The 21,821-nt window shown below is 36.6% G+C and overlaps 1 protein-coding gene across 3 annotated transcripts; it reads left to right on the top strand.

Annotated features, from left to right (window-relative positions):
• Positions 1-16,042: 16,042 nt before the first annotated feature.
• Positions 16,043-21,025, top strand: LOC130738993 (transcription factor bHLH68). Of its 3 annotated transcripts, none has more exons than XM_057591187.1 (9): positions 16,047-16,586; positions 16,785-17,058; positions 17,527-17,604; positions 17,894-17,959; positions 18,881-18,946; positions 19,095-19,169; positions 19,337-19,381; positions 19,606-19,650; positions 20,530-21,025. In XM_057591187.1, the coding sequence occupies exons 1-9, from the start codon at positions 16,348-16,350 to the stop codon at positions 20,662-20,664; spliced, it is 1,023 nt and encodes a 340-aa protein (XP_057447170.1). In that variant the 5' UTR covers positions 16,047-16,347; the 3' UTR covers positions 20,665-21,025. The 3 variants fall into 3 exon arrangements, with proteins under 3 accessions (XP_057447172.1, XP_057447170.1, XP_057447171.1); XM_057591188.1 differs by having other exon boundaries at positions 16,050-16,586; positions 19,095-19,157; XM_057591189.1 differs by lacking the exon at positions 17,894-17,959 and having other exon boundaries at positions 16,043-16,586.
• The last annotated feature ends 796 nt before the right edge of the window (positions 21,026-21,821 follow it).

The following is a 21,821-nucleotide window of genomic DNA, read 5'->3' as shown; positions in this document are numbered from 1 at the left end:
CAATTACATAGTTTCTTGTATAAACTATGTAGCTCGAAAAATAAACAAGAGATGAAATTGAGGTGGATCTGGTGGCGTCACCAGTGGGGAGATCAGTGGTCGGTGCAACTGTGGTTAGGAAGCAATGCGACAGCGTAAAAGTGGGGTGTTGGTGCAGTGGAGCGTCAGTATGGAGTTGGCCGACAATGAGGTCGGGGTGAAGAGAAACTAATCTATTATCATCCCAAAAAGAGGAGGAAGAGATCGAGAGAGGGTGACGGTGAGGGGTGATGGTGGCGGAGGAGAAGAGAGGGTCCAAGGAAGATGTGTCGTTACAAGAGGGATGTGGAAGAGGATGAGAGAGAGGGTAAGGGTGAGGGTGAGGGTGAGGGTCGGGTGGTCGACAACGAGGAAGAGGATGAGGGTGAAGGTGAGGGTGGCGTCACCAGAGGGATGAGGATGAGGCCAAGGGTGAAGGAGGCAAAGGATGAGATATGGGCCGTGAGAGAGGGTGAGTGTGAGTACTGTAGTAGCAAATGAGGAAGGTGCCAAGGGAGAGGTGAGGGTGAGAGTGGCTTTGCCGAAGGAAGGAGTATTTAAGAGGCCAACGATAAGAGCCACAAAGGGAGAGTGAGTGAGGGTTTGAGGTATGAGGTATGAGGGGGAGAATATGCTTATAAAGAAGATGAAGTGAATAAATCAATGAATTTAGCGTCCACTTGGTCAACACTAACCTTCAGGTCCTCCACTATCACACTAGTGTTGGTCAAATACGACATTAAGTTGACTGACGAATGAAGTGTTGGCCTCAAACTGTCGCAACTATCCATGTCCAAACGCTATATTAATTGGTGATTCTAACATCTACGACAACCGACGCTAAATGTCTGTAAGTCATCACTAACCGTTGTCGATCATGCTAACGCTAAAATTAAGTGATTTTATTTCTTTTTTCAGATTGAGCCGACACTACAAGACAAAGCTATCCTCGCCATCAGAGCTTCTGCAAAATTCATATGCTAAAACAACATTTTCTTGTAGTGGATATAATCTTAATTTGAGATGAGTTTAAAAGCTTCTAAGGCGCGCATGTCTCCGAGGTGATCATAGCCGACTCTGCCATATATTTTACTTTTGATAATTTATCAATGTATAAATTGTTATCTTACTCCTTTACGTAATGTAGTAGGAGTATAGCTTAATCCATATAATTGCTCTTAACTTAATCTAAAAACCACGCTCATGCAATTAATTGTCCTATGTCGTTCTGCACTTGTGCCTCATCAACTTAGCTATCACACCGGCATAGTGAGAAAGAGCAAAATTTGAGCCATACAAAAGGAAATATCGATCACTAGTGGAACTCATAAAGGCTAGATATCATAATATAGATGAAGCAAAAGCAGGCAAATTACGTGTTTATGTTTTACTCCTTCCGTTCCTAAGTATAAGACATAATCCAAAAAATTGTGCTTTTAAGAAAGCACTTAATGTGACTAATTAATGTATTGGTTTTTAAAAAATGCATACATTCTTCCCTATTTGTCATTTGTCATTTTTTCTCACTAATAATCATTGCATTCATAGTTAGTTGGAATAGTAGTAATTAATGGTAGGTTGTAACTTTGGAATTGAAAACATACAATTAATGTGAGGGGTGAATATGGAAAAGTATAAAACATTTTGCTAGATTTTTGTAAGAGGTCTTATATTTAGGAACATGAAAATTTTAAAACTATATCTTATAATTAGAAACGGAGGGAGTACTTCTCACCAAAGAAGTAACAAACTTAATTACAAGCCTATTATAGCCTTTATTTTATTATACCTCTTGAGAAAGATAGAGGAGGGATGATCCTAGGGGTTTCCTTTAAATCAAGTAGAGAAAAGTGGAAAGAGGGCTAGATCGATCTAGCATTTGTAGATATCATAAAAAGCTAGGTTAATTATTCATTAGTTATTCCATAAGCCGTCTTGGGATCATCAAGTCTACTAATAAAGAATATTTGTTCTTAAGTGAATTGTAATCCATATGATCAGAGGAATCCAATGGCGAGTTTTTTTTAAGGTATTTTAATGGCGAATTATGTTAAAAACTTATTATTCATGAATCATATTTATATATATATATATATATATTTAGTATATGATATATTTCTCATGTTCTCAAAGTAATTTGTAGAAAAGTTGTATATATTTTTACTTTCGAATTATGTTTTTCTTCCATGTTAACAAACTCAATTTTTATATGCTAATTTTGTCACAAGAGCTTGCAATATATGTTGATGGCCGCGCCCTAAAGTGGTGTTCATGTTACCATTTCTCTTCGTCTTGCTCCTAGTGATGTTGCTTTTACCCTTGGACCTATTGTTACTTCTTTGAGAGCTCGTTCTCCTGATTCTCCGTTTCGTTCTTATGAAGAGTACTATGAGGAGGAGGATAATGTACAATTTATTACATATTTTTTTCTTTTTTCATTTTTTCAATTGAAAAAAAAACTATATGGTGACGGTGAAAACCGTCGGCGACTTCCTAATTTTATTGATGATTTAGAACTTCAGCAAGTTACTGACAGTCTCGTCCGCCAATAAATTATGACTCTTGAGACTGTTAGTAGATTTCTAATGGACTACACAGTTGTTAATGTACTCATGACATTCTAAATAAAAATGTATGTAATCATTAACGACGTAGCCATCCAGTGGCGGATCCAGGACCCTAGGGTCAGGGGGGTCAAATTTTTCAAATGAACACATCAATAAAAATATAATTAAAAACAATTGTAATATGTTTATACGAAATTATACATATCATAGTTGTCCTTTACGTTTTTTTTTTTTGATAAGCCATATTGATAAATTAAAAAGGCACAAGGGGTGCCACCCAAGGTACACAGAAAGAAAAGAGAAAGGAGAAACTACAAACAAAAGTCAAAAATAGAAGAGTATTACAAAAACAGAGGAAACAGGGGAAAACTAAATGGGATCAGCTTTAAAACTAAAGCCCCCAAAAGCATCCCTTCAAATTAGATACTTGCTATCAAGTTGTCCTGCCTTTGCTCTAGAATTTCCAGCACCGAATGTCCCCAATCATAATCAGGCCCTTGCACATAAAGCCAATTCAATCCCAATATCACAACAGTATAAGTATGTGTATGTATCAAACCGATTGGAGGCATAGGATAGGTTGTGATTGCCATTCATACATTGAAAAGTGGAAGTCCTTTCCCTTTGCAGATAACCATTGCCAAACCTTAAGCTGTGCTTTATCAAAGATTGAGTCCTCTTGCAGTGAAAACAATCCAATTTCTATGTTCCCACAAAGCCCAAGCCATTGCTATAATCAACATATAAAGCTTTCCTATGCTCAAAGCAAACAGACAAAATAACATAATTTTCCTACACTTGAAGACCAAATTAATATTTACCATAACAGATCAATCATCAATTATTTACCCAATTCCTCACTCTTTGTCTCTGGTTTCTTTTTTAGTAATTTTGTGCAGTAATTGTTTTTTCTTTCTTTCAAGTTCCACACATTGAAAGTGTATGCTTTGTAAATTTTAAATACATCTAAATCTAATGTATGTGGGACTTAGTAATAGTAGCCCAACCTCCTGCAGTCCCACAAACCGCCCCAAAAGCCTCCTCAACTTGCTTGATCTGCACTATTTCTTTGTTTGATAAAGTAACCCCACCACACAACCAGAAGTTATGGTCAAAAAACGCACTAACAGCACCATACGCACACACACGGTACCACAGTAAAAAAAATACATAAAACTAGAGAGAAAAAACAGATTGTGCAGACTGCAGTGCATAGGAGAAGATTAGAAGCTTTAGAAATTAGGGAAAACAGATTTGCCATTTAGGGTTAGGGAAAAATCAGCCATACCTTTAGAAATTAGAACCCCAGAGCCAGACCAGAGGGCAGAGGCACAGTGAGGCACGGCTGGACAGTGGTGCCGTGGTGGTGGTGGGCCGTGCGTGTTGATGACCCAGACGGCCAGACCTAGGTGAGACCGTGAGAGTGCTTGAGAAATCAAAGCGTAACTCGTGAGAGGTGAGAGAGATCTGACTATGTGAGTGTGTGTGAGAGAGAAGTTGGGGTCTAGGGGTGCAAATGTAAAATCTCAGGGGGTTCAAAAAAGATATATTATAGGGGGGTAAGTAGAATTTTTTTGTTTTTCAGGGGGTTCAACTGAACCCCCTGGGCTCTATGTGGGTCCGCCCCTGTAGCCATCACTAACAATGTGGAGACGCTAGTATATGTAATAGTTCAACTTCAACTAATAGTGCAAAAGTGTTACCTTTCACTACAAAAAAAAATTGTGTAAATTACGACGAATTTAATGTGGCTATTACTTAAAACCTCCATAAAGTGTTACCTTTTACCATCCCTCTCTCTTATTCTTTTAATCTTTGTATTTCCTGTTAGGTTTGAAGTATCACTTATACTTCATTATATATGTTATATTGGCTTATGAAAAAGAAAAACTTAAAACCTCCAAAATTTGTGCATAATATGTCGGTCAACTGAATCAACATAATTTTCTAAATAACACGTTGATTGAAACTGCCGCTATTTGCAAGCGGCAAAGCACTATGAATACTACTTTGTGGCGTTTTGAGCTGCCATTTTTTTTTTTTTTTATGAAAGACGACTGTCATTTTAAATTGTGATGAATAAATTTTTTGACCAACAAGTTTGTTCAAAATTGGAGTATAATTGTAAGGAAACTGTCCATATAAAAAATTGTTCCCACACATGCCTGCAACTTCTTATTTCTATGAACATTCTTCATGAACATAAACCAATGGCGGGATTATTCCTTTGGCTAAATTATCAAAAATGAATTAAATTAATACTACTATTGATTTCAATTCCACATGCAAACATTCCCTTGAACCGCATTTTGATGTTACTAGCTTACAAACAAACCCTTAAATCTCGAGCTAGTTAATTTAGACTTCCTGACCAGAGACCATGGGAGTAATCAATAGATTATAGTTTTCTACATTCACATGTATATATTCTGGTGATGGGGCAAGGCCAATATATCAATTATCAAGGAAGAAAAGTTGCTAGAAGCTAAAATAGCTAAGAATGGGTCTTAATACCATATCTTTGTCGGGGGCTGTGTGTCTTTTGTAGCACACGAACCCACATTTTCTTTGCCATCCTTTTCTTATTTTAGTCTCATTTGGCTTTCTCCCATGTCTTCCCCAGAAACAAACAACTTTGAACAGCACTTCTGCCTGTCCTCACCTTCATTCTCATATATTCCCCTGTTATCACCTTTCTCTTGTCATGTTGGCATTTTTAATTTCGATTTGTATACTTACTCTAGATGATATATGGCTCTCTCCTGATGAAATAAATAATATTCTTTTATGATTTTATATCAAACATTTTTAACCTCACACCTTGTAAAGATAATAGAGTCATAGTTAGTTACTTCCTTTAAAAAAAAATAAACTGATGAACAAGAAATTAAACATGCATAAGTCGTTTGTAATTTGGCTGGAAATTTTAGCGCACCCATTACCTGCGATCAAACCGTCGGTAATTTGGCGGTGAATTTTCGCGCGTTATTACTAATAATATTTTATTTTTGTAATGAATTTGGGAATTTATTCTGTCAGGACAATTGACCACTAGATTAACGACAAACTCATCCATCCGTAACTTATAAATATCCTTTGAAATTAAAAGTCGTCGATAATTACCAACGGTATAGGCCATCAGTAACCCATATATTGTTCAAAAAAGCCTCTTAGCTTTGGTTGATCTCCATTCTAAAAAGCTCGTGGCACTGGTCGTTATCACGGATCGGTTTTGGGCGCTATGTTTTATGGGCTTCCGGAGTGATGCTCGAGGTTGATGGTGAAGGTGGTGAAGTTTCGAGCCGGCTGTGTGCTGATCGGGGTCGTTGTCTAGTGTTGTTCCTCTTAGGTTTTTATGCTTTCCCTTTTCGGTTGATGTTATGTGCTGACTGGCTTCCCCTCCAGTAGCGAGTTGAGCTCTATTTTTATTGGGTTATATGGCTTTTCTTTGCCACATTTCGGTCCTCGACAGATGCTCATTCTCTTTGGATGTTTTGTTCTTGATCCGGGTTTGGACCTCGTCAATGTGACTTGGGGGTTTTCCTGCAATTTGTGCGGGTAGGTGTTTTTTAGGTGTTGTATTTCTAAAGTTATATCTTTGGACGCACCAAAGGAATCTTTATGTATTCATATTGGTGGGGATATGCTCACTTGTTGAGTTCTGTTTGTATAATCAACTATTTCATCTAATAAAACTTTTGCTTAAAAAAAGTATTTTCTTTAATTTAGTCTATAATTTAATTTTTTTATTGTGCTATAAGTTAAATTTGCATTGTGAATAAATTAATTGTATTCTTTTCTTTTAAGAGATTTGTATGCCAAGTTTTATCATTTAAATTTTTTTGAGAATATTTTAAATTTATATTTAATTCACGTACGATATTGTTCAATATAATTGATCTTCAAAAGTGAATTACCGATGACTTTTTATCAACGATCTCAAAACCGTCATAAAAACTCGCTATTACCAACGGTTAGCCCTTTAATAAGGTGTTTTTTTATTAAAAAAATACTTACTGACGAAAAAATGCGTCGGTAATTTGGTGTATCATTTTTTTGTGGGATTACTTACCGCAAAACTACCATCGGTTTTGTCAACTGGAAAAAGTCGTCGATAATTTCAAAATTTGAAATTTCTGCCTACTAATAACTTGGTGTACTTTAAAAAATTTGAAAAACTATAACTGACAGAAAGAAAAAAAAAAGCAATCGGTAGATTCAAAAGTTAAAATTGTCTCCTCCTAAAAACTTGGCGGTCTTTTAAGAAATTGAAAAATTAGTTACCCCCACCCAAAACCGTGGATAACGTAAAAATATCCCGAAAAAGTAGTCGGTAAGCTATTGCCGGATAAAATCGTCGATAACCTATAGATACAATTTCATAGACCATCTTACTCACACTTCATCCTCATTGTCGGCCTCCTCCTTCATCTTCTTCTGCTTTCACATCTTCGTATAAATAATAAATAATGATAATTTTAAAGCCCGCAAAACGTTCCTTTTGTTGCATATAATAATGTCACCTTGAAATTTTTATTTACAAAAAAATGATTTTTTGTGCATACCAAATCAATTAGCAATAGAAAAATTCGTCGGAAATTTAGTGTCAAAAAAACTGTTGGTAAGTAGCGAAGGAGAAAGCTATCGGTAAGTTAGTGTTGGAAACAATCGTTGGTAATTAGCGAGGAAAAAGTCATCGGTAAGTTAGCGGCAAAAACAATCATCAATAATTAGCGACGAAAAAGGCCGTCAATAAGCTAGCAACGGAAAAAATTGTCGATAATTACCAGCGATTTTTTGAAAGCCGTAGGAAAAAATTATTGACGAGCCAAATAGCGACAACTTTTTGGCCGTCAGTTGGTCATCGGTAATTAAGAATTAATGTCGTTTTTTTGTTTGGCTTACCAACGACTTTTGGCCTTCGAGAAAAAGCTTTTTCCTTGTAGTGAAACAGTCCTTCTAAACGTACCAATATATATGAAGTAGACAAATCAAATTATGTGTAGATGGGAGGTTTGTGAACACCGATGTAAGTATGAGTATTATTTGACTTAATATTATTATATATTATTTTAATATTTACATATATTGTAATTATGTAGAATATTTCGAGTCGACATTTTTCAGTGAAATAGACACAGAAATGCGCAATCAATAAAATCAGAAATCAACAATTAAGCATTAATGATACCTTTTTTGTAAAGTCTATTTTCAATGAGGTAGTAGGTGGGTAGCTTTGGCATTGAGGGTCTCTGTCTTTGTACATGTTTTTTTCTAGCTCTTCCTCTATTTCTACATCTTTCTTCTTGTATTAGGTTAAAGTATCCATTGCACTTCTTTTCAATATAATTCATATTGCCTCAAAAAAAATCAGAAATCAACAATATTAGAGCATGGTTTGCATCGTTGAAGGTATTAAAGGAGGATGAACAGAAAGAAGGAAACGCCGATAAAGAGACAGACGACTAGCCGAAAAGAAGAAGAAAAAGAGTCTACCAACGGCTCAAACCATTAGTAACTACCCACAGAAATAACCACCGATAATTACCGATGATTAAGTCATTCCGTAAATACCGATGGATAAAAATTAGTGTTGTAGAAAATAGTCGGTAATAAATTACTGACAAGCCAAATACTGAAGGCTCGATGGCCATCAGATAAGAGCTGTCAATACGGGCCAGCCCGGCCCATATGGGTCAGCCCGTATGGGTTGGGTTGAAAACGGGTTGGGTTGTGTCAACTCGGGGCCTTAACGAGCCAGGAAAATATGAACCCAACCCGGCTCGCTACGAGCTCGCGGGTTGGCGGGCTGGCTCGCGGGTTGGGTGAAAAAAAATAAAAAAAATAGATAAATTGGATTAGAAAATGTTTTAAAAAAATAATTTCACAAAAATACTTAAAGAAATTGGCAACAACTCATAAGAAAGAGGTTTATCAACCCATTAATTTGTATGTCACATTTGAAATATAGTAAAGTAACTTTTTGGTTACAAAATATAGTAAAATAATTTAGTTGACAAGATTTAAAAACACAATTATTTTACTGTCACATTTAAAATAAGATAAATAATACAATAACAATAAATAAAACACAAAAAATTGTCTCAAATTTAAAGAAATGAAAATTTTCATTTTTCTATCTAAAAGTAATCCATAAAACTAACCTTAAATTAAAGATAAATAAAATAATTTTTTTAATAAAAAATAACTCTAACCCGATGGGTTGGCTCGCTTGACTCGCGGGTTGGCCCGTCTAACCCGCGGGTTAAATGAGCCGGGTTGCACTAACCCAAGTTCTTTTCGAGCTGGAATTTAACCAACCCAACCCGGCTCATTTAGCCAACCCGTCGAGCTGGCTCGCGGGTTGGAACCCATATTGACACCTCTAATAGTTCTTAGTAAAACGCCATTACCAACAATTTTTATCATGACATTTCTTGATGTCTTTTGGTTATGGCATTACTTTACTAGTATCTTAATATTTTTACTACTCATGATTCATTTCCTTCTATTCTTTATTGAATATATCTCTACTAATACCAAAAAGAAAAATTGAACCAAAAAGTTAGCACAAAATTTAGGAAGACCCAATAACTTTGGAACATTAAGAGTAAGTACCTCTTTGATTTCATTTCTTTTCGAAAATGACAAAAACGGTAGAAATTAAGAGTTAAGTTAGGAGATAAAGGAGATCATGGGGAGAGATAAAGAACAATTTTTCAAAGGGAAGATTAAGGAGATCATGCTTAAAAAAGGGTTGTCTAAATGACCCATGATAAAGTTTGGGTTAAATAACCCATCATCCAATCACTTTGAAGATAAGTGAGTTTGAATTTTTCAAACTCACTTATCTTCAATGTGATTGGATGATGGGTTATTTAACCTAAACTTATCATGAGTCATTTAGACAACCCCTGAAAAAAAAGGTTTGATCATCAAACTTGGGAGAGTTTTTAGATCTAAAGTTTAAGGAAAATGCTAAAAGGCACGAGACATTTGAGGCACGAACAGGCACGACATAAAAAAAATCTCTTTTTTAAAATTAAAATAAAACAGAACAGGGAAATTGTGATGTTTTTTCATCCCCTCTCCACAGCATCTCTCAAACTGTTGGGAGCAATAATAGAAAGGAGAGAAGAGAGAAAGAAATATAACACAGGAGTTTTTAACGTGGTTCGGAACACAATGTGTGTACCTACGTCCACGGCTACACTAGGTAGTAATATTTCTTTGGTGTGTATAATGCTTACAATGAGGTGCTTATATATAGTAGGAGTAAGTCAACCTCCTCCTTATTCTAAGCGATGTGGGACTTACAAATAGACTACATAAGCGATGTGGGACTACAAATAGACTACATAACATAACAATTCTCCCACTTGGAGTCTAATTGTAGTAACTTCTTGTAAGCAATAAGCTAATCTGCTCTCCACCTAGTGTAACGCCTTCGTCTTCAATTATCCTCGAAGGCCAGCTGAGGCAATGCAAAGCCTCAGCTTATCAGCTGTAACAGTCTTGGACAACATATCAGCTGGATTCTCTGATCCTGAGATCTTCAACAGAGATAATTCTTCATCATTGATAAGTTCTATGATGAAATGATACTTCATCTGTATGTGCTTGCATCTGGAGTGAAAGACAGGATTTTTTGCAAGACAAATAGCACTTTGACTGTCACTAAACAATGAAGGAACATCTTGTTCTTTTCCCAATTCTTTGAGAAAATTCTTCAGCCATATCATCTCCTTGGCTGCTTCTGAAATGGCAACATATTCTGATTCAGTGGTTGAGAGAGCAACTCTATTTTGAAGTTTAGACTTCCAACTCACAGCAGTTCCTCCTAAGGTGAAAATATAACCTGTGGTGCTTTTTCCACCATCTGAGTCTCCTCCTAGATCTGCATCAGAAAACCCCTGTAAAGTGAGATCATTTCTTCTAAAGCATAGACACATTCTTGAAGAACCCTTCAGATATCTCAGTATCCACTTTACACCTTCCCAATGCTCCTTCCCAGGATTTGACATGAATCTGCTGACAACTCCCACAGCATGTGCTATATCAGGTCTTGTACAAACCATAGCATACATCAAGCTCCCTACTGCAGATGCATAAGGAACTGTTAACATGTAACTTTCTTCTTCATCTGTTTGTGGGGACTGCTTCTTTGAAAACTTTAAGTGATTTCCCAAAGGGGTGCTTCTGGTATTGGCATCTCCAACATTGAATCTGTCCAGTAATTTTTCAACATATTTCTCTTGGGACAACTTCAGAACACCTTCTGATCTATTTCTGGAAATCCTCATACCAAGGATTTGTTTGGCTGGTCCAAGATCCTTCATCTCAAAGTTTTCTGACATCTGTTGCTTCAACCTGTTAATTTCAGTCATATTTGATCCTGCTATCAACATGTCATCAACATACAAAGCAAGAATAATATAACTGTCAGCAAATTTCTTAACATAGCAACAATGATCCATGTCACATCTATTAAAAACTGAGTTGCTCATAAACTCATTAAACTTCTTGTACCACTGTCTCGGTGCCTGTTTCAGACCGTACAAGCTTTTGTGAAGCTTGCATACAAGATTCTTCGTGCCTGGAACTTCAAAACCTTCAGGTTGTGTCATATAAATCTCTTCTTCCAAATCACCATGTAGGAATGCAGTTTTAACATCTAACTGCTCCAAGTGAAGATTCTCTGCAGCTACAATACTCAGGATAACTCTTATAGTGGTCATTTTGACAACTGGAGAAAAAATCTCTGTGAAGTCAATTCCTTGCTTCTGCTGAAACCCTTTCACTACAAGTCTTGCCTTGTACCTTCTGCTGCCATCAGATTCTTCCTTCAGTCTATAGACCCATCTGTTCTGTAGAGCTTTCTTTCCTTCTGGTAACTTGGTCAAAGACCATGTTCCATTCTTATGAAGGGACGTCATCTCGTCTTTCATTGCTAGCTCCCACTTGATCGAGTCATTCCCCTGCATGGCTTCACCAAAATATTCTGGCTCTCCAGCATCAGTTAACAACAGATAATTCAACGAAGGAGAATACCTTTGTGGTGCTTTCGGCGTTCTTGTAGATCTCCTCACTTGAGTTATAGGAGTTTCAATTACTGCTGTTGGCTCTTGTTCCAGCTCAACTTCTACCTCATCATCCTCGTTCTCAGGATTAATCTGGTTTCTTTTGGCTACATCACTTTCTGAAATTTCTTCCAATGCCACTCTTTCAGAAAGTTCCAACTGTTTACTTGAACTCATAGATTCTGCAGAAGACCTGTCTTTATAAAGCACACTTTCATTAAAAGTAACATTTCTGCTTCTAATGATTTTCCTGTTTTGTTCATCCCAAAACCTGTAGCCATACATATCAGACCCATAACCAATAAAGAAACATTTTATGTCCTTGGGGTCCAATTTGTCTCTCCTATCGGAGTCTATAAGAACATAAGAGACACAACCGAAGACTTTCAAATGTGAAAGACTTACCTTCTTTCCAGACCATACCTCTTCAGGCAACTGATAATCCAAGGGAACAGATGATCCTCGATTTATCAGGTAAGCTGCTGTATTAATGGCATCTGCCCAAAACATTTTTGGCAACCCGGACTGGATTCGCATACATCTAGCCCTTTCGTTCAAGGTCCTGTTCATTCTTTCCGCGACACCATTTTGCTCAGGTGTACCTGGTATTGTCTTGATCATTCTGATCCCATTTTCTGAACAAAACTTTTTGAACTCCTGGCTGTCATACTCCCCGCCATTATCAGATTTCAGACTCTTAATCTTCAAGCCTGTCTGATTTTCAACTTATGTTTTCCACCCTTTAAACACAGAAAACACATCAGATTTATTTTTGAGAAAATAAACCCATACCTTTCTTGTTGAGTCATCTATGAAGGTGACATAATAGCGTGAACCTCCAAGAGATTTCACTGGGGCTGGACCCCACACATCTGTATGCACCAATTCGAGCTTTTCTGATTTTGATTTCCTGCCTGCTTTTGAGAAGCTAACCTTTCTCTGTTTCCCCAAAATGCAATGCTCACAAACACCAAGATCAACATGCTTCAAATTTGACACCTTACCCTTTGATGCCATGATCTTCATTCCTTTTTCACTCATGTGTCCAAGTCTTTGATGCCATATAGATGAGCTATTGACAGCTTCAGTTACTGCTATCATGTCCTCCTCTGCAACCATATAAAGGGAGCCTCGTTTCTTTCCTCGAGCTACAACCAGATTGCCTTTCGTCACCTTCCAAGCTCCACCCCCAAAAGTGGTGTGATAACCCTCATCATCCAACTGGCCTATAGAGATCAAATTTCTCTTTATTCCAGGGACATGTCTGACATTATGCAATGTCCAGAGAGTTCCATTAGAGGATCTGATATCAATATCACCTCTTCCCACAATATCAAGTGGTTTTCCATCTGCAAGATAAACCTTTCCAAACTTTCCACATATAGTTAGATAATAATTCTTTTGAAGGAATAGTATGAAAAGATGCACCTGAATCAATAACCCATGAATCAACAGGACTATCCAAGCTGCAAATTAATGCGTCTGCTACTTCCTCAGTTGCTGCATTAGCAGATTCATCATCATCTTGCCTCTTTTGGTAATTTTTCTTCTTCCTTGGGGCTTTGCATTGATTGGTGAAGTGACCTTTTCTGTCACAATTCCAGCAAGTGATGTCATTCCTGACTCTTGTCTGACTTCTGCCTCTTGATTTTGATCTGCCTCGGCCTTGGCTTTGATTGTGACTCTTCTGGCTACCTCTTCCTCTACTTTCAGTATTCAATGCTGAACCGGAAGTGTTTGAAGACTCTCCTGAATCTTTCCTGCGAATATCTTCGCTTAAGATCAGGTCTCCGATGTCATCAAACTTCAGCTTGTTATCCCTTGCGGAGTTACTAACTGCAGTGACAGTTGCAGCCCAACTATCCGGTAAGGATTGTAACAGACTCAAGGCCATCAATTCGTCGTCAAAGGTAATCTTCACTGACGATAGCTGCGAAATAATTGTATTAAAGCTATTAATGTGTTCAGTTACAGAGTTACCTTCTCCCATTCTGAGATTGAATAGACGTCGTATCAGATGTACTTTATTGGCGGCAGATGGCTTCTCGTACATATTTGATAATGCCTTCATCAGATCTGCAGTAGTCTTCTCATTCACAATGTTGAAGGCAACATTTTTGGATAACGTCAATCTGATCACACCAAGGGCCTGTCGATCTAACAGATCCCAGTCTTCCTGCTTCATGTCGTTTGGCTTCTTCCCTGTCAAGGGTTGATACAACTTCTTTTGGTACAGATAGTCCTCCATCTGCATCTTCCAAAACCCGAAGTCTCTGCCGTCGAACCTCTCGATCTTCACCTTCCCTTCTTCTAGCGCCATTGCTCCCACTTCTTCCTCTAAACTGAGGATCTATCCCACTCGTTGTACCAAATCACAGCCTCTTTTCAGATCTGTGTTTGTGCCTACCAAACCAGCACCACAAATCAAGTCGGCCTCGCTACCATCAACACTGCATCTCTTTATCGTCCTCTTCCAAGAAGAACCACAAACCATGGCTCAATGATGGTGATTTGGGGTTCACCGTTTTCTGGATTATTTGGAAGATAATGGTTTCCTTTCATCATCCTTTTTTCTTATTCCTCATCCTTTGATGTTCATGGGTTCCTCTTTTTGCTGGATCTTTGAAGAAAAATGAGAGGAAAAATGTTGCTAACTCTCTCAGATCTGGGGTTTACCCTTGTTCACTTGGGGTTCATCCGTAAATTTTATAATTTTCTCAGATTTGGAATTGGGTGAGAGGGGAATTGAGGAAGAAGCTGAAGAACGAGATGGGTATTTTAGTTACTAGGCTGTGCTTTTTTGCTGGTTTGTGGGTTAGATGAGGTTGAGGACTTGAGGTTGAGGGGAAAGCATGGAGTAATGGGAAAAAAGAAGAGAGAGGAGAGAGAAGGTGTAAAAAAGTGGGTTTCAGTGATTCACATGTGCTCGTGCCTACTCGTGCTTATACCGCTCGTGCCATATAGCACTACTCAAAGTTTAAACTCGTTGGGTGAACCAGTATAAATCGTTTGCGTTCCTTCTCTTTTCTTTGCTATATGTTATTTATTTTGTATCTTTTCCGCTGCTACTAACAAAGGAGAGTATTTGAAAATATTTTAAAGAACTAACTCAGATTGAAAAAGAATTTAAAAACACAATTCAACCCTCATTTCTTTTATCCCTAAGTTTATTTTTAGCGGAGGCTAATTAATGGACTGACGCAAAATGTTAACTTTGACTCTTTGAACGCATTTCCCACCGCCAACGCTAAGTTGATGCTAAAACAGTTGTTGCGTCAGTTTTTGCTCATTAGAGGATTTGACCGACTCCAATAAGCATTTTTCTTGTAATGCATCTACTTTCCTCCAACCTATATGACCTCTATAATTCTTCAAGGATTTTCAACCTTTTCAATCATAGGACTTCATGACAAGTGCTGGAAATTAGACAAAGCCTTAAAATTATTCATGAATGTGTAAATCAACATCTTATTGTTAAATATTTTTTGTTAAACGTAATTTCTTTTACCAAGGTCGTCTTTCTACCGTCAATAGCTGCAAGACTAATTTTTAACTTCACAATCAGCACAGCAAGTAAAAATTAACTAATAAATTTTTTCCGTTCACAAGAATTGAGCTTATATACAAATCAATACACAAGTTTGTCTTAAAAACAAGGCTCAATACACAAGTTTTATAAGATCAATCTATTTATGTTAATGTCACACTATCATAGAATATACTTTTAAAAGAAATTATTTTTTTTATAGGCAATGATATGTATATTATTGAAACGAAGTACAAGGGGTACTTCAATCCCAATACTGAGTTACACTACTAATGAAAACAGCAAGAGCAAAAAACGTTACAACGCTTAACCCACCGCCCACAAATGAAAACCCCCCTACACCTTAAGGGGAGATCCAAGGAAATATTGCCTCATTAAAACCTTCAAGGAAAAGACCCCCTTGGGCCAAAAACCTTGAAGAAATTCATATACACGAAGTATTTATGATTTGTAATTCATAATACTTATCTGTAACCTTTAACCTTTTCATACATATAAATATGACACTAACTCAAGACATTCACAACCACTTAATTGATTGATTGATGATTTTTCAGTCAAGCTTGAATAAGGTGTTAGTGTTTGCCTTGTACAGTCAAATTAGTTCCCAAATTTTAGATCTTCATCTTTACATGGCTTGTAATGTTTCAACCCTTCACAATGCGCCACGTAGGTAGATATGATAGAAAAATCATGCACTCAAGAGTGATTTTTGGTGTGCATATTATATATATACATAAAATAAATATGGGAATTGTTACCACCTTTTCTGTCCCACTTTAAGATAAAGCAAAAGCAAGCGGGGGGAAATAGAAAAGCAATTGAAGAAAAGAAATAACACGAAAGTAAGAAGGAAAAGGAAAGCAAAGTAATAAAGAAAGAAAGAAAGAAAGAAAGGAAGGAAAAGAAAGAAAGACAAAGGTTCTCAAAACTCCATGATTATTCAAATTCTTTCAAAAATAGGTCCAACCAGTGGTGCTTCCCCTACTACTTAATCAACCTCAGGAGGACATCTCATAGTTTCTACAAAGACCGTATTTGGGCTTCAACATCAAGAAACAAAGGAAAAAAAGGGAAAGAGAAAAAGGAACTTTTCTTTGTAAGATCTCAAAGCGAAGAAGAAGAACAACAAGGCATGAATAGAGGTGTTCTTCAAAGCTCCCCAGTGCAACAAATGATGGCTGGGAACCCTAACTGGTGGAATATCAATATCAATAGCATGAGGCCACCATCTCCACAACCACAAGCTCCTCCTTTCCTTCCCACTCCTTCCAACTTTCTCACCCCATATCCCCCTTCTTCTTCTTCTTCTCTTCCCTTTCCTTCTTGGCCAGAAAATCAAGAGGTTCCTGAGTCATGGAGCCAGCTACTCATGTATCTTTCTCTATCTCTCTATGTCTCTCTCTCTCTTGATATGATTGCATGGCTAGCTAGGCTTGGTAATTAAAATATCCATGCATGTTTGGTTGTGGAAGGATCAAAATCTTTTATTTCTGAGTGTCTAATTGGTACTGTTATTTAGCACACTTTAATGCCGAGTTCTAATGAGATCCAGTGCATATTGTCGAACAGGAGTGGAGTTGTGGCTGAAGAAGATAAGGGTGCTATGGCCCAGTTTCAGAATCAAATGCTAACTCAGGCTCCAAATGCTTCCTTTATTGATGTTAAACAAGAAAACTCGGGAAACAGCTATGTGTATGGGCATGGAAACGAAGAACTTCACTCAGCAAAGTCTTGTTGGTCTCCAAAATCCTGTGTGACAAGTTTTAGTAGCAACATGCTGGACTTCTCTAACAATAATAGGGATCATGTGAGGCTTCATCCACCACCAGATCTATCTTCTGAGGTAAGGAAGAGATTGGATTTCATAGCACCATGGATTAATTGAGATTAATCCATAATTATTTTTTCTGAATTCATGTATAACTTTCCTTCTCTTGGTCAATGAGTTAGACAAGCTCACTTTTCATGAAACTTTACTGATTAACACCTTTAAATTAATCCAGAGAAAAGCTTCCACATTTTAGAACAATACAAAACATATTTTTTCTATAAGTTTACCTTTGCTAAAGGTAAGAGTCCCTTTACTTTTTTTGGTTTGAATTACAAGGGATTCTGACCAAAAACTTGATTACTTGATTTTTTTCTCTAATCTTCTTTCAATTAAATGAAGTGATGTAGCAGACATACTTGACAATTGTTTTTACATTAATTATGAGCCTTATTTATACACAATTTTTCACTTTCATGCTTCTATATATATACTTTTTTGAAAAGAATTTAATTTAACCTAAAATTTCTTTCTTTCTCAAAGTGCAACAGCACCACTGCATCTGGTGGGGCAATGAAGAAAGCTAGGGTTCAACCCTCTACATCTCAACCTACCTTCAAGGTATAATGCAAACTAGCTACCAGGGAGAAACTTCCAACCCAACTCTCTTTCAGGCATACAAACACACACAAGCACACAGAAGTACCATGTGGTGGAAAATGGTTGTCTTTCTTGCTTGTCCAGATCCTAATCATGATGATTCTTTCTCACTTGCTCATCGCTTTTTCACTATCTCACAAAGAAAGGAAGAATCGAAATCAGCCAAATGAAACAACAAAATATAACCAAATTTTCAGCATGTGCACTTGTCTGACACATCTAAATGATGATATCTTCTTCTCAATTTCAGGTTAGGAAGGAGAAGTTAGGTGACAGAATTACTGCCCTTCATCAGTTAGTTTCCCCATTTGGGAAGGTAAAATAAGCCTACTCTATTCAATTAAAAATTAGTGCAACACTTACAAATATAAAGTATCCAAATTTTTTATACAAAAAATCCAATAAAAGATAAGTTTACTTATCCACCCGTCTCCAGCTCCAAAAGAAGGGGTAACTGAAACCAAACTTTTATATTAACTTCCCCTATCTTTTACTTTCTACATAATATCATAATATTTTAGGGCAATTATAAGTTTTTTTTTTGGATAGGCAATGAATTATATAAAAAGAGGCACAAGGGGAAATTATAAGTACATCATGTTAAAAACTTGTTCATGAATGAACTATGTTTTTACTCGGGAAAACAAGGTGTATGTGTGGGGGTGTCTGTATTATATGATGTCTACAAATTGTAACTAAACTATTTTATAAAAGTAACATTTAGTACATATTTTCTTAACTACAAAGACTGTATTGTTGAGATGAAATGAGTTTAATTACAACCCAAGCAGTAGGGGAAAACAAAAGATGAAATCAGGGGTTTCTACCACCGCCGGTAGAACATCATTTTTAATTTAGAACCCCGTGCTTAAGGAATCCGCAAAAGCACTACAAAAGATGAATCATAAAATGATCTAACACATTGAAGATTGCAAAAACTTCTGCTTCAAAAGTCCATTTCTGCCACACTGCTTTTGAGAAGCAACCAATAACTGAAAACCTTCAATTCTTATGGACACCCCCATCCCACTAACTCCTAAATTTCCTTTTGAACTTCCATCTACATTAAATTTTAAAATCAATTTGTGAGTATATTTTTAATTTGTAAATCATACATATTTGCTTTATTCATAGTGGAGAAAATCTTAATTCATTATATAAAGAAGTCGTGAGTGGTGACTAGGAATATATATGACAATGAAGGATTAATGTGGTGTGGTATATTTCACTTTTGCAGACTGACACAGCCTCTGTCTTGTTAGAAGCTATTGGGTATATCAGATTCCTTCAGAGTCAAATTGAGGTGATGTTTCTCCTCCTCCTCCTCCTCTCTTTAATTTCCCAAACAACCACAAGTCAGTGATATCAGCACGCTGTTAAAGGTCCATTTCACATTTACTTATTGAAGTTCTAAAAATGCACGCTTTTGTGTTTCCTCTCCTTGGATGCAGGCCCTTAGTTTACCATACTTGAGCAGTGGATCAGGAAGCACGAGGCAGCAACAACAACAGCATGTAAGAAATAATGTAACCCCATTTCTGGTTAACATAAATTAATTAGTAATTTCTCACTTCCCAAAGAAAAGAAGAATAACCACTTTCTCTTTTTCTTTGATTCTTTCTTCTTCCATGTGCTAATTAATGGGTAATTATGTAGTACTTATTGAGTGATGATTGTAATTATTTAATATTAGGTCCAAGGAGAAAAGAATAGTATATTTCCTGAAGACCCAGGTCAGGTAATTATGCTTTTCATTGGATCCTAAAGGGGTCTGGGTATTTACATTTTTAAAGAAGCTACCAGTTAATCTTACATTCAATTATTAAATGAAGAAAGAATGTAACTAAAGAGAAATGTCACCAGCTTTACCAGATATAATATTATTCTAAGGTGAACAATCAAAACAAGTTGCTTGCTTTATGCTTATTAAATTCTCATCATATTTTTACTTTCCTGTTAAAGCTGCTAAATGAAAACGGCTTGAAGAGGAAAGCCACTGAAGGGCAGGTAATTATTCTCAAAGAATTCAATGGAGTCTTGTTTCTTCTTCCTTCTTTTCTTTTATAAGCACATATGTGGAAACCTTCCTTGATTCTAAAATCATAACCAATTCTGAAAAGAAGCTTTTTGAGAATAGTTTCTTGTTTCAGAATTGATTCTGAACAATTACAAGTTAATCCAAACACACTATTTGATTGCATGTTTAAATACAAGGCACGATGAATCAAAATCACCGTGATAGAATCATTTTCTCATATCTTTGTGGTTGTCCATTGTAATTTCGGCTTCACCGTCTATCTAAGAAAAATATAAGGTTTTGATTAGTGTAGACCACGAAAAATCTGATTTGTAAAGTTAAAACGATTTTTCTACAAATTAATTTTAACAAATGGAGCATATTGTAAATCACATGTAATGTTACTAGTAAAAATATGATTCTTGTATAGTCCTTCTTGGAGACTACCATTTGATTATTGAAATCTTGTACTTTTTTTCCCTCATTAAATTTTCCTAAGGGGGTTTTTCCTGATAAGGTTTTAATGAGCCTTGATTTCTTTAATCTGTCCATGGAGGTGGTGGGTGGTGGGCTAGCTTATTAGTAGGGGATTCCTTGATGTCATCTTGTACAAGTTTATTTTTATTGTTTTCTTTTCCCTTTTTTATGTTTCTCCTACTTGTGTTGGGTTGAAGTACCTCTTGTACTTCACTTTAATATATTTTTTTGATAATTCTTTTTTTTTTATAATACTTCAATATATTTTATATGGCTTATAAAAAATTCTCATTTTGACCTGGTCCCCCGTAGAATTGTCCATATTATAAACTAAAACCTACTTTTTTGTTTCTCACCCCACATGCATGCATGCTTTGAATGTTGTTAATTAGGATTCTCAAGAAGAGTCAAAGAAGGACCTGAGGAGCAGAGGTTTGTGTCTGGTTCCAGTGTCATGCACACTGCAAGTTGGGAGTGACAATGGAGCAGACTATTGGGCTCCTGCCTTTGGAGGGGGCTTTCAGTAAATCAACTTAACGATTGGGGGCAGCAGCATATACATACAAATATGGTGGCATATTGTGCGTGCAGAAGGTAAATTCAAGGAAATGATATAACATCATGAGCAGTCAATCTGCTAAAAAAATTAAGGCTGATTGCTCATGATGTTATACTTCATTATTCCTGAATAAATTGTATGCAAGCCAGCCATGATGATAAGTATAAGATGGTGGTGTCAATATTGCGCTATATTTCAATGTATATGCAATATCTGTATCATTAATTATCATTTGAATGCTACATTTTTAGCAGCATTAACAAATATTATTTGTATTATTGCTAGTACTTTTTTTCAAGTTAACCTTGGTGTTTTTAAGCGCAATTAAATTTCTCTTCTTGCTATTGTCCTTATGTGTTGTCCTCACTCTGTTCCTCGTGACGTGGATGAATAGACGGACAAGTCTTCGCACTTGGCATAAAACACAAAACGCACACTCACACCCATGCAAATGTCTATGACTGAATAATTAGCCCTAGTAGCATATGGCTAGGGTAGCCACTACTAGGTTTCTTGTGTTTTGTCGTATACGCCAAGAACTCGTCCAATTTTAAGCATATAGAAGCTAAGCGGTTTAGGCAGTAAGTAATTTCTATGATAACTAGGATCAAAAAGTACTACTTCAACAGAGAGAAGCATTTGCATGAATAATGAGACTCCCGTGAGAAAAATCACTAAAATAAAGATTAGGGTTGGGCTAAGATCAACGATCAAATTTGCTCTGCCTACTGCCCATTAGAGGCGGTTATTTTGCTCACATGATGGGCTGTGTTTCCCAAGTAAATCACCTTATATCTAGTCTTTGCTGAGACGAAAGAGACTTCACTACTCCTTGAACGAATTGCTTGTTCTTTGCTCGGTGGGCTTCATTTCTTAAATGAATTACTTATGTGCAATCTTCGATGAGACGGATATACTACATTTCTTGAATGAATTTTATCACGTTATCCGATAGCTTATCTTCGGTCTCTACCGAGACGAAAGAGACTGCATTCCTAGAACGGATTGCTTGCTCTTCGCTCAGTTAACTGCATTTCTGAAATGAGTTGCTTATGTTCGGTCTTCGCTAACAAAAGAGGTTGCTTTCCTTGAAAGGATTTAATGCTTTTCACTCGGTGGAATGTA

The sequence above is a fragment of the Lotus japonicus genome, chromosome 2 (genome assembly GCF_012489685.1).
Source record: "Lotus japonicus ecotype B-129 chromosome 2, LjGifu_v1.2".
In the NCBI taxonomy this organism is placed as follows: domain Eukaryota; kingdom Viridiplantae; phylum Streptophyta; class Magnoliopsida; order Fabales; family Fabaceae; genus Lotus; species Lotus japonicus.
Note: the sequence above shows the minus strand (reverse complement) of the source record. Positions and strands in the feature narration are given on the sequence as shown.